This window comes from Eupeodes corollae, chromosome 3 (assembly GCF_945859685.1).
Source record: "Eupeodes corollae chromosome 3, idEupCoro1.1, whole genome shotgun sequence".
In the NCBI taxonomy this organism is placed as follows: domain Eukaryota; kingdom Metazoa; phylum Arthropoda; class Insecta; order Diptera; family Syrphidae; genus Eupeodes; species Eupeodes corollae.
Genome location: NC_079149.1, coordinates 65,922,140 through 65,935,064, shown reverse-complemented (window position 1 = coordinate 65,935,064; position 12,925 = coordinate 65,922,140). Strand labels below are relative to the sequence as shown.

Here is a 12,925-nt window from a genome sequence, read left to right as displayed (position 1 = left end):
ATATATTTTGTTTTCTTGATTTTTTTTGCGTACTATCACTCCTGGGTATTGCATTTTTTTAACTTCCCATACGAAGTTATTATAATGGGTCCGATTTGTCAAATTAAAAATTTTGACATTTTTCGACGTTTCAAGGTCCCTAGAGTCGAAATAAAAGATTTTTAGAAAGATGTCTGTGCGTGCGTGTGTACGTACGTTCATACGTCCGTACGTTCGCTACGTTTTTTTCGTCGTCCATAGCTCAAGAACCAGAAGAGATATCGACTTCAAATAAATTTTGCTATACAGATAATAAGGCAGAAAGATGCAGAAAGGGCTCTCAAGAATATTGCGTAGGTGGTTTTTTTACCATAGCAGTTTGAAAAAAAGGTGAAAATTTTGGTTAACCCTAAATATCTTACGAACCAAAAACGCTAGAGACTTGAATTAAATTTTATATAATATATTGTAACGTGATATCAACCAAGTATATTTTTTGAAAAAAATCCATTTAACGGTTTTTTTATAAATCAAAAAACTGAAAAAAAAAATGTGTCACCTACCAAATTTTACGACTAAAATATGATTTCATCTCCAAAACAATTTTGTGCAACGAAAAATAATGTTTTTGAAATTTGATAAAATTTTGAAAAAAATCGAATTGACAGTTTTTTTTATACAAAATAAAAATCTAAAAAAACTTTACTCAAAGTTGGTAAAAATTGAATATCGATTCAAATATCTTTTTAAAAAGTTGAAATTTAGGCTTCAAACTAATTTAATCTTATAAGAAATATTATTTTGAACATTCAGTCAAATTTTGAACAAAATCAAATTGACAGTTTTTGTACAAAAAATTAAAAACCTAAAAAAAATTTAACAAAAGTTGGTAAAAATTGATTGATCTTTTCAAAAATTTGAAATATTGGATTCAAACTAATTTTATCTTATATGAAATATTGTTTTCAACATTTGATAGAAATTTGAAGAAAATCTCATTGACAGTTTTTTTACAAAAAATAAAACTCAAAAAAAAAAAAACAATACTAAAACTTGGTAAACATTTACTTTCGACTCAAATAGCTTTTCAAAAATTAAAAATATTGGCTTCTAACCTTTTTTTATTTCACAGAAAATATTGTTTTCGATATTTAGTGATTTTTATATAAAAATCCATCAGTCCGTTTTTTCATAAAAATAAAATCTACAAAAAATAAAACGCAAATTTGCTAAAAATTGATAGACAAACTTTTAAGCAAGACAAATCGACAGACGTGATGGGAAGTTATCAGTGTGCACAATCCTGTCAAACTATTTCAAAAAAGATGCTGGGATGTGACCCACATTATAACTTCCCATCCCGTCTGTCAATTTGTCTTGCTTAAAAGTTTGTCTATATGTACTCGTATCAATTTTGACCAAATCTGCGTACTATTTTTTGTAGATTTTATTTTTTATGAAAAAACGGACTGTTGGATTTTTATATAAAAATGAAATGAAAAGAGTTTTGAATCGATATTCAATTTTTACCAACTTTGAGTAAAGTTTTTTAGATTTTTATTTTGTATAAAAAACTGTCAATTAAATTTTCTCAACATTGTTGATAACATATTTCTTATAAGATAAAAAAAGGTTGATGCCTAAATTTCAACTTTTTGAAAAGATATTTGAATCGATATTCAATTTTTACCAATTTTTGTTAATTATTTTCGGATTTTAATTTTTTGTAAACAAACTGTCAATTCGATTTTTCTCAAAATTTTATCAGATTTGAAAAACATTATTTTTCGTTGCACAAAATTGTTTTGGAGATGAAATCATATTTTAGTCGTAAAATTTGGTAGGTGACACATTTTTTTTTCAGGTTTTTGATTTATAAAAAAACCGTTAAATGGATTTTTTTTTCAAAAAAAAACTTGGTTGATATCACGTTACAATATATTATATAAAATTTAATTCAAGTCTCTAGCGTTTTTGGTTCGTAAGATATTTAGGGTTATCCAAAATTTTCACCTTTTTTTTAAACTGCTATGGTAAAAAAAACACCTACGCAATGAGAGCCCTTTCTGCAGCTTTCTGCCTTATTATCTGTATAACAAAATTTATTTGAAGTCGATATCTCTTCTGGTTCTTGAGCTATGGACGACGAAAAAAACGTCGCGAAAGTTCGGACGTACGAACGTACGTACACACGCACGCACAACCATGTTTCTAAAAACCTTTTATTTTGACTCTAGGGACCTTGAAACCTCGAGAAATGTCAAAATTTTCAATTTGACAAATCGGACCCATTACAATAATTTCCAATGGGAAGTAAAAAAATATTAAAATAAAATAGGTATTTTCAATAATTAGAAAATGTCGACCAAAAAAAGAAATTCAAGAAAAAAACATCTCCTTCGATAGCAAAATACCCACTTGCTTTATAAAATTCGAACCATATGCAAAAGACAACAACAAATCTACCTAACTAGACATACCAAAAAAAACCGGTTTATCATGCAACGTTGTTCTATTTCTTATTTCTTTGATTGGCTGCTTGTGCGGAAATATATTCCTCGCTCTGAGAGACAAAAAAGATCAAGAGGCAAATATAGAGTAATTGGAAATTCAAATTTTTAATTTGATAATGAAGAGAGTAACGATCTTTCACTAATACATTCAAATTCATTTACATGAGTTCTGAGTTCGCTTCTGCGGGAGACATACCCTTAAGTTTCAAACAACACAGCCTATATCTGACTAAAAATAACAATTTATTCAACTAGTTATTTGTAACAAACACTTTAAGTAATTCGCTCTTTCGTTTTGTACTTTTAAATGGGTCCAATCATGTTGATTTATGTGCACCACCTTGTAACCAAGCATCTCTAAATGTCGCATTCTTAGTGCCTCTTTACCTCGCATTGTAAGTAAATCATTTTCACACATTGAATCGAGTTTGAGCAGCAATATAGCGACCCTGCAAAAAGTATTTTTTTAAGTTTTAAAATCGTGTGTTGTTTTTAATAAAACTACAATAACTTACTTTGTAATTTTATCCAGGACTGTAGTTTCAACTGGAGCAGGTATAGGATGCTTTTGAGTGTCAAAATGAATCACGAAATCTATCTAAAAGAAAAGAATTATCTCGGTAATCATTATATGATGACAAGTGAAATCTATATTTAATTTTTTTCAATGATAAAAAAAGTTTTTACAATTTCTTTCTACCTGAGAAGAACTTTTTCGTGAGAAAGGAGGTTCGTAGATAATTTATTAACTTCTCTCAATGCAGTTTCAAGGACACAACGAACTAGTACTAAATTTAAACTCAAAACTCAAACAGGTGTACTTCAGCTTTTTGTTTTAGTGATTGCTTTTTACTTTTGCAACAGGAAAACATAAATTCATCCCTTTAAATCAATTAATTCATAGGGTAAGTCCACAAATCTTACTAAGAAAATAGAAAAGCACAAGAATTGTGTATTCGTATTTAACATAAGGAACTAATTTGCCAGACCCAAGGCAAAACAGGGAGAAGGTACAACGTCGAACGGCTACAATCGCAAAAGATCACCAAATCCTTTTCCGACCGAGTTACAAGTAACCTCACTCGAAGTTCTCTGCTGCCAACACAATGTATCGAAAACCAGTGGCAACATTGCCAAGATGCAATCAGAGAAGCCGCTTGGTGGTTTCAAGAAAACACCAACAAGGAACCCCTGGTCTGATGAGGAATGTCAGCAGGCAAAGGCAGCCAAACCGCTGCATAAAAGGACGAGAGCTGCTCATGAGCTCTATGAGCAGAAGAGACGAGAGGAACACCGACTTCTCAGAAGGAAAAAGAGAGGGCATGAGAGGTTTAAAAGCAGGGATGAAGTTCGAAAGTTGTATGAACAGGTGACACAAAATTCACAAGTACATAAACCTAGAACCGAAGGCTGCAAAGACAAAAGTGGAAACATCATAGTGAAACCGCAGTCAATGCTGAGGATATGGAAGGAACAATTCTGCAGACTGTATAACGGCGACGACAAACCGAATTCCACTGTCAGGCAGGATGATCCATTTAACATAGACGATGAAAGCCAACAATCTTGTCCTCCCGACTTCGACGAAGTAAAGACTGCCAATCCAACCTGAAGTTTAGCAAAGCCCCCAGAGCGGATGGCTTGATTGCCGAGCTCTTTAAAGCAGCTGGAGATAAGTCGGTTAGGAAGATGCCCCAACTTATCTGTAAGATATGGTCGGAAGAAAGCATGCCCGATGAATGAAACCTCAGTATTGTTTGCCCGATCCTGAAAAAGGGAGAGCTTATAAACTGCACCAACTATAGAGGAATCAGTCTACTTAGCATCGCCTACAAAATCTACTCTGCCGTAATATGTGAACTTCCAAAGCCCATCGTCAACAACCTGACAGGTCCTTATCAGTGTGGTTTTAGACCAGGAAAGTCCACAGTTGATCAAATATTTACATTACGGCGGATCCTGGAAAACCCCAAGAACACCAAATCGACACCCACCATCTTTTCATCGATTTCAAGGCCGCATATGACAGCATCTACAAGGACGAGCTGTTTAGAGTCATGTCTAGTTTTGGCATCCCTGCCAAACTCGTTCGTTTGTGCAGGATGACCATGGAGTATTCACGCTGCTCCATAAAGGTTGGAAACAACTTTAGAACATTTCGATATCAAAAAAGGTCTTAGACAAGGTGATGCGCTGTCATGCGATATTTTTAACATAGTGCAGAGCTCACACGTCAACACTAGAGGCACTATCTTTCAAAATTTGTTGATGACATTGACTCAATCGGAAGAACTCAGCGTGATGTCAATGGGGTTTTTGTGAGTATTGAGGCAAAGGCGGCAAAAATGGGTTTAACGGTTAATGAGGGCAAAACAAAGTACATGCTGTCCTCATGAAAGGACATACAACACCGACGTCTTGGTCAAAACGTCACAATCGACAGACGTAGCTTTGGGGAAGTCAAAGACTTCGTCTACCTAGGATTAGCTGTAAACGCAGCAAACAACACCAGCGCTGAGATCAAATGCAGAATAACTCTTGCTAGCCGCTGTTTCTTGGGCTAAGAAAGTAATTGAGGGGTAAAGTCCTCTCTCGAAGGACCAAAGTGTCGTTATATAAGACCCTCATCATCCCCGTCTTGCTATACGGTGCAGAAGCATGGACTATAACAAAAGCGGGTGAAAGTACCTTTGGTCGTTTCGAGAGAAAAGTTCTTCGAGTGATCTACGGGCCCGTATGCACCGAAGGGGAGTTGATGGAACGACGAGCTGGACGGGCTGTATAGCGACGTAAACTTAGCCAGATGGGTAAAAGTGCAACCATTGAAATGGCTGGGTCAAGTAGAGCGCATGGAAACCGATGCTCCGGCCCGGAAAGTCTTCGAATCTGGTGGCACGCACAAGTGAAAAGTAACCGCACCTAACTTGGAGCGCGAAACTGGAGAGAACTAGATGGAGAAGTTTGTTGGGTGAGGCCCTAGTTCACACAGGACTGTAGCGCCACCTTAAGTAACTAATTGGCTTTATCACAGGCCTCGAGGAAATTCGTACCATGCATGGCAACAAAGATGGACTCTTCTAAAACTTTATTTCCAAAAATTGTAGTTCAAGTCTCAATATACGGCTGATGCTGTCATAACAAATTTAGATCATTCGTGGTACAGACCTCTCCGATAAGCTCTGTAACATGGCCGAACTACTACTACGACAAAAGCGTACGATCAATTAAAAATGGAAGTAAACACTAAAGAAAACTTACTCTGTATCCATAAGGAGTTACGTGATTACAACGAAATAGAGATTCATCTTTTAAAACTGAAAGAAGACCTTGTTTCACATCGTCGTTGTATTTACTTGGAACAAATGGATCTGAAATTGTTTGTACAAAAATACATACGTACATATATTTCAATAGCGTTAAAACTTAAAATCTTACATTTGCTTAATTGAGCTTCAAGATAGTTCTGTTGGAACCATGGAACATCAGCCTCAGGAAAATCTAAACAAACTGCCCGATTAAGTTGCATTACCTGATTCAATACTCTTTCTGGGTAGGTAGCCTAAAAATTTGACGATAAACAATAACATTTAGAATTTAATTTAATTTATTTGTATCACCTTAGAGTAACACATTTCAATTTCTTCTTCTATTCTTTTGATGAAGTCCACACAAAAGACTTTATTTATAAGCTTTTCAGGAATAGTCTTATAAAAACAGAGCGCCAGAGATGCTTGAATAATTGACAACCCCGTCATGTAATCGAAATCCCTTTTAAAGAGGTTATAATTTTAAATTTAAGGTCGTGCATACAGCAATCGTTTCATATTTACTACCTTACAACAATCCTAGCTATTGAATCCAGACTCTCTTGTAATTGCGGTGAGTACCCTAAGTTATAAGAACACGATATTATCTTTTCAGCCGTATCACCTGTCACATAGTTTTCATTTTTCATTATATAAGAGAACATTTTTTCCAGAACTTCTGGAGCAACAAAATTCGATGTGCTTAAATTGTATGACATGTCTCGCAGCATTCTTGAATCTAGAGCGTTTGCATTGATGTGGTTATACTTGTTAAGCGCTTGTTGGTATATGGAGGATTTTCTAGGACCTGTGTAATGTAAAGTTGAAGTAATTTCTCGAAACTTTGAGATATTATGTATGTGTACGTACTTTTTCGATTATTTAACGACCGAATGATAACATTTAAATCTTTAGCATTATCATGGTTCAAGGTATTTAAATGTCGCTTCGCACTCTCACTCAGTGCTTTTTCTATGATCTCCAACTGTTGCGCTATCATCGTGGGCACAAAATGACGAAATCTTGTAACCAAATTCAATTATTCACAACCTGACTAACTTAAAAAGTATTCTAATTCAAAAGTTACCTCATTTCAAAAGCTATTTGGATTCCTCTGGACAAATGCAGACAGTCGTCTGGGCTGAATTGACTTTTCATTGTTTCTATTTTGGACATAATCGAATTTGGAATGATTGAATTTCCCCGGTACGTGTGACCATAGCCCAAAACGAATGACGCCAGGTTTGAAAATTTCGAAGGAATCACTCCTGATATCCCGGTGCTGATTTCATTCATGCACAGATGCGCCATACGTTTCTCAAACTCCAGATGACGATAGGTACCACCCAAATTATTGTTAAAATACATATAACGGTGACAATGTTTAGCAAAGACGTAATGTTCTTTTCCTTCGGGATTTCTGTCTACATCTTCTAATACTTTGGTCCAATATTTGTTACATAGTTCATTATCAGATATTTTTAGAGACCTTAAAATGGTGAAAAAATACAAAGGCGCAGTTGGACGTTGCCACATTGTTTCATCTGATAATTGAGACTTAAATATCTCTATGAGACGTTCCTTTTTCTTGGGTTCTGCAAACTGTACAATGCATGTTAACATTTCTTGTGTTGGATTTTTTTCGAGCAGGGTTTCGCTTACTTTAAGAAGTTTAGGTGCCATTGCAGCAGGCTCAAGTTGGCTTTGATATAACTTATAGACAATTTTGACATCTTCTTCGGATAAGTCGTCTATAATTGGCAAAACAAGTAGCATCAATTTTCTAGAAAGTGATGAATTCAGATGAGACCAAGATGGATGGTTGAGAAAGTGTAAAACCTTAAGAACACATTTTGTATTTTCGGTGTTTAGTATCTTAAGTTTCATTAGTTCTTTCACTTTGGCCTTATAAACCTCTAAAAAATCTTTTAATACGAGCTGTCTTATATTGATCAAACAAATTGTTATTAGTCTCATTTCTTCAGCTGTCGAACAGGTTTCTAAAGCTTTTACAAGGTGAGGCAGCATATTTCGGCAAACGAGTGAGGTATTTATAGTTTTATCCGTGCTAACTGCAACAGAAAATCTCGAAAGAGCCGAAAGTGGAATATTGTCACCTAAAATAAAAAAAAATATAAAATGTTTGTATTATTAAAGTTAATACTTAAAAATAATCATAATTAGTCAACGTTTTTCATGAAGAAATAATGATTTCTTGGCGAACAATCATCACCAAAGCAACAATGAAATTTAAATACAAAATACTTTTTATCTGAACAATTCAATAACAATGTCAGTAATTATTTATTGTATAAATGTTAAATTTTAATTCCTCAGTTTAAAAGCTAAAAATCTGGATTTTAAAGTCATGAATATTGAAAACGTCATTTTGAAACGACGTAAGGTTCCGAATTTTCACAGGATATGTAAGAGCTGGTTTTTTTAACAAATACCTTACTGTCTATCTGTCTTTAGATTTTTCTAAACTTGTTAAATACATAATGTTCAAATGGTATACATGTGCATTTAAGAGGGCACAAGCGTCTACAGGTTTTTCTCAAAACCCACCTCTGTCTACCAAGTATTACTCTCACCTCTCCGAGGTGAACGTCGGGTGCCTAGTACATCAACTGGAGATTGGGTTCTAACCCCAGTGGCAAGTTGTTGGGGGCAGCGGACGAATTCTCGAGATGGAATCAACGGTGGCGTCTACAGTTCCAGAAAGGTTTAACTACTTAGTGAACACCTTATAGGGCTTCTACGACTTTTTCGGAGCCCAGGCTTATAAGGAGCGGTTGATCCGGCTCCCCGTCCTTGGAGATATACTAAGGATCTGGTCCTCCAGGTTGGGGGTTGTGTGAGGAGAAAGATGAAGACACCAAAGACATGTACTTCGAGCTCTTGGACAAGACATATGAGCAGTGCCCTGGCTATGACATTAAAATAGTCTTAGCAGATTTTAATGCCAAGCTAGGAAGAGAAGACATCTTTGGTGGCATAATCGGGAGATACAGCCGGCACGACTCTACCTCCGACAATGGATTCAGGCTGGTCGATTTCGCTGCGGGGCGAGACGTTCTGGTAGTTAGTACGCAGTTCACGCATCTTAATATCCACAAGGGGACATGAAAATCTCCTGATCAATCAACCGTCAACCAGATTGACCACATTGCGATCGACGCACGATACTTCTCCAGTATCCAGGATATCCGAACATTCCGAGAGGCCACCATTGACTAGGACCACTACCTCGTTGTAGCCAAGGTACGGCTACGGATATCCCGATCCAAGCCAAAACAAGGAAGTACTGTGAGAAGATTCGACGTTAGACGGCTACAATCGCAAGAGACTGCCATGTCCTTTTCCGATCGAGTCTCTAATAACCTCTTAAGGAGTCCTATGCTTCCTGCATTAAGCATTGAAAACCAGTGGCAACATTGCCTTGCAGCCATCAGAGATGCCAGCCACGAACCGAAGCCTGTAAAGACGATCAGGGGAACATCGTAGTCGATGCTGAGAGTATGGAAAGATCACTTCTCCAAATTATATAACGGCGATGACGAACCGAAAGGGAAGAGATCTAAAGAGTAATGTCTAGTTTTGGCATCCTGTCGAACTTATCCGTTTGTGCAGAATGACGATGGAGAATTCACGCTGCTCTATCAAGGTCGGAAAAGGTCTCACCGATGCATTTGATGTCAAAAAAGGTTTTAGACAAGGCGATGGACTGTCATGCGACTTCTTCAATGTCGTTTTGAAAAGAATTGTGCAAAACTCTACCGTCAACACTAGAGGCATAATCTTCCAAAGGTCAATCCAATTACTCGGATACGCAGATGATATTGACATAATTAGAAGATCAAAGCGTGATGTCAGTGGAGCGTTTTTGAGCATTGCGACGGAAGCGCAGAAGATGGGTTAAATGGTCAATGAGGGCAAGACCAAGTATAATGCTGTCATCAAAAAAGGACATTGAACAACGACGTCTTGGACAAAACTTTATAACTACTTTCTTTCCAGAAGGTTCTATTTTTACTTTAAACTTTCAATGGTGACAAGCTGTTTGAAATTTCGAACTTTCTTAAAAGTCATACATTCAAAAGAAACGTCAACTGTTTACATCGTATGGCATCTGTATCGGATGTTATATAAAATTGTTGGTTTCATTAAAGTGGCTGTCCATGATGGAATCAGACACACTTAGGCCAGTTTAATAGCCCACTGTGATACCACATTAATCTTGAGGCTTCCTCCTAAGCTCAATGGAACCAGTTTGAGTCTCTTACGAAACGTGAGAGGCTTATTATGGTAATATGATTTAAATCGTTTCGATCGTTAAAGAAGAATTCATGCGTTTTTGAGCTAGAACGGGGCTTGTACAGAGAAGGTAAAGAACTGTTGCCTCCTCTTCATCGTCCATACAGCTTTTGCAAAAGTCATTTGAGAATACGCCTAACCGCGTGGCGTACTTTCCTATTAGACAGTGTCCGGTTATGGCACCTATTATCGAGCTCATATACGATCTGCTTAGAGAGCGCAAGCACCTTCAACGCTTTAAATCTAGTGTTAGCCAGATGTTTTTTGTGACTTGACATATGGTGATGTTGTTCCACCTGATGTTTGCCTTCTTCATAGCGTCTTGCATTAGCAATAGAGTTCATGTGCCTTACAGTTACCTGGAATGTCTCTATGGCTCGGCACCCATCAAGTGTGGTGGCACAGCTACTTTTCTTCAAATCAAAATGGTTCAAATGTTTGGTAAACTAAAAAGAATATATCGAAATATAAACTAACCATTTAAGAATATCTGTCTTACTTGGTATTTTCAAACACCGTCTTAAACTGACCATATGCCTTTTTGGGTATTTTAAACTTCCGTACTAAAATCATATATTTCTAGAAAATTAACAACTTGGCTCTTAGGGGCTCAGAGCTTAGTTTTGTACGAGATTGATACTCAACTAGGAGAACATATATTCTACAATAAGTTCAATATAGAAAACAAAAACTTGACCATTTAACTGAAATTTTAAAATAAGGAAAAGATAAAATTAAGAGTTACTAAATACGTTTATGTATTATACGAACTAACTACTTCTTGCTTCCTCTGGTTAGTTACAAAACATAAATAAATAAAGTCTTTCGTGTTATGGTGAAATTGAAAACAATTCAATTCTTTAACAAAAATTACCTTTTTTAATGGTTTCCAATATACACACCATCAATTGCTGCATTAATTTGTGCTTAGGATCTAAGCCTATGCGTTTTAAATAGAGATAACAACAAGTCATTTCGTTTGGATTTAGATCTTCAACAGCTTCTAATAACTTTGCAAGAAGTATTTCAAACTTCTCATCCTCTTTGATGACTTTTTGAGCCTCTGATGTTTGACTTTCTAGTTTTCTACAGAAGTCCCATAATAAAATCACAGTTTGAACTACATGTGCGGGTTGAAATTGAGCTCCGTCCTTGGCAAACATATCTAATAACTTCGTATATTATTATTTTTAGCAGGATTAGAATGATTAGCATGAATAGAACATGAAAATAACTTACTTTCTGCGAGGAACAGCATGCGTTTATTCTTTTAAGTATATGATCCTCCTCAGGATAAAGCACATGTTTAAAGGAGAACCCAGATAAATTCTCTTCGAAGACGTGATCTTCGAAAATCTCTGGTTCCAAAATCGGATCTCCATCTCGGTTTGAAAGAAATCTGAGTTGGAAAGTGCTGTTGGCGGCTGATAGAATGAATCTTTGTGGTAAGACTGTTAGCTTTGGATGGAAAATCTTGAGCAGGAAGGGTGGATGCTTGCCAAGTAAGACTTTAACATATTGCAAAGGAGGTTTCATAAAGGTGCGGCAATACATTTTACTTAATTTATTTACACATTTTAATTCATCACACAAACTAAAACTACAGAAAAATCCGAGTTAACCAAGAATAAGTGGGAAGAATTCTCAACAAAACAACTTCGGTTCAATAATTGTCACTATCAGCTGATTGTTTGACTTTGACGTTTTGCTCTTAAAATTCAAAACAACGAATGAAATCATTCAGCGAAATATAAATGAATTTCGTAATACGGCATCTAGTTATCAGCATGAGAAGCCACAGATTCTTAAAGAATGGGCAAATCAGACATGAGTGTCTGTTGGGTTTCAATACTTACTACAAATTATATTAATACATTTTTAAAGTGTTACTTAAGAGCTTAATCTTCTGCAATCTTCAGTTGTTTTTTCTTTTAATGTACAGTGTTTTGCAGAGTTTTAATCAAGTTCTTCCAAATGTAGTTTTCATTATGGCGGGTAGATGTATACACTGTATATATATTTACTCATTGACGTACTATACATGGACTGCTAGTGGTGTGAATTTTCCATACAAAATTTGAATAAAAATGGTTCCACTTCAAATTAGCTACACAAGCCCTTTCAGGCACAGTGGCAAAAAAAGTTATGAAATATTTAGCAACATCTGTTTGTATTTAGTTGAGATAAGCTTTTTCTGACATAGAAAGTACTGACATCTAGTATAATTTGTTGAAGACAAACGATGCCATGTTTTTTTTTGCTGTGAGCAGTGCTGTCGTTTTGAAAATATTAAGAGTAGTATTTTTCTATCATTTTGGGGAGCATTTTCTTAAATTGAGAAGTAAAACAAAAAAACAACAAACACATGCTTGGCCTATCAACAAAATTATTCTCATAGATAAATGCTTTTTACAAATTATTGTAATTGTTTTAATAATACGCAGCTTACTCAGAGATTTGATATTTAATTTATATCTTACAACTGAAAAATTGAAAAATTCTTACAACTGAAAAATTGAACAAAATTAAAAACTGAAAATAATAATGTCCAAATTCGAAGTTAATTGGCCTATTGCGAGGGTTAATGTTCCGAAAACAGACAAATAGAAGGATATAATGTCGTACCAAATTTTTGCTTTCACTGCTTAAAGACCAACATTTTAAAATAATATAGTTGAAATAAATAATTTAAATTCATAACTTTTTTTATTAAATAGAAATTGACAATTTAAATTATATTTTACATCAACATACATGTTTTGAATATTCAAGAATAAATTAAAGTCATTATTGTAAATTCGATGTTTCATA

The 12,925-nt window shown here is 35.3% G+C and overlaps 1 protein-coding gene across 3 annotated transcripts; it reads right to left on the bottom strand.

Annotated features, from left to right (window-relative positions):
• Window positions 1-2,695: 2,695 nt before the first annotated feature.
• LOC129951968 (FAST kinase domain-containing protein 1, mitochondrial) lies at window positions 2,696-11,781 on the bottom strand. 3 transcript variants are annotated; one of them, XM_056064367.1, is made up of 11 exons: window positions 11,354-11,781; window positions 10,989-11,286; window positions 7,460-7,914; window positions 6,885-7,399; window positions 6,668-6,819; window positions 6,326-6,605; window positions 6,110-6,260; window positions 5,928-6,051; window positions 5,751-5,860; window positions 3,008-3,090; window positions 2,696-2,941 (listed from the first exon to the last, which is right to left on the bottom strand). In XM_056064367.1, exons 1-11 carry the CDS (start codon window positions 11,666-11,668, stop codon window positions 2,740-2,742), a joined length of 2,685 nt encoding a protein of 894 aa, XP_055920342.1. In that variant the 5' UTR covers window positions 11,669-11,781; the 3' UTR covers window positions 2,696-2,739. The 3 variants fall into 3 exon arrangements, with proteins under 3 accessions (XP_055920342.1, XP_055920341.1, XP_055920343.1); XM_056064366.1 differs by having other exon boundaries at window positions 6,885-7,914; XM_056064368.1 differs by having other exon boundaries at window positions 6,885-7,914; window positions 10,989-11,279; window positions 11,354-11,524.
• Between the last annotated feature and the right edge of the window lie 1,144 nt (window positions 11,782-12,925).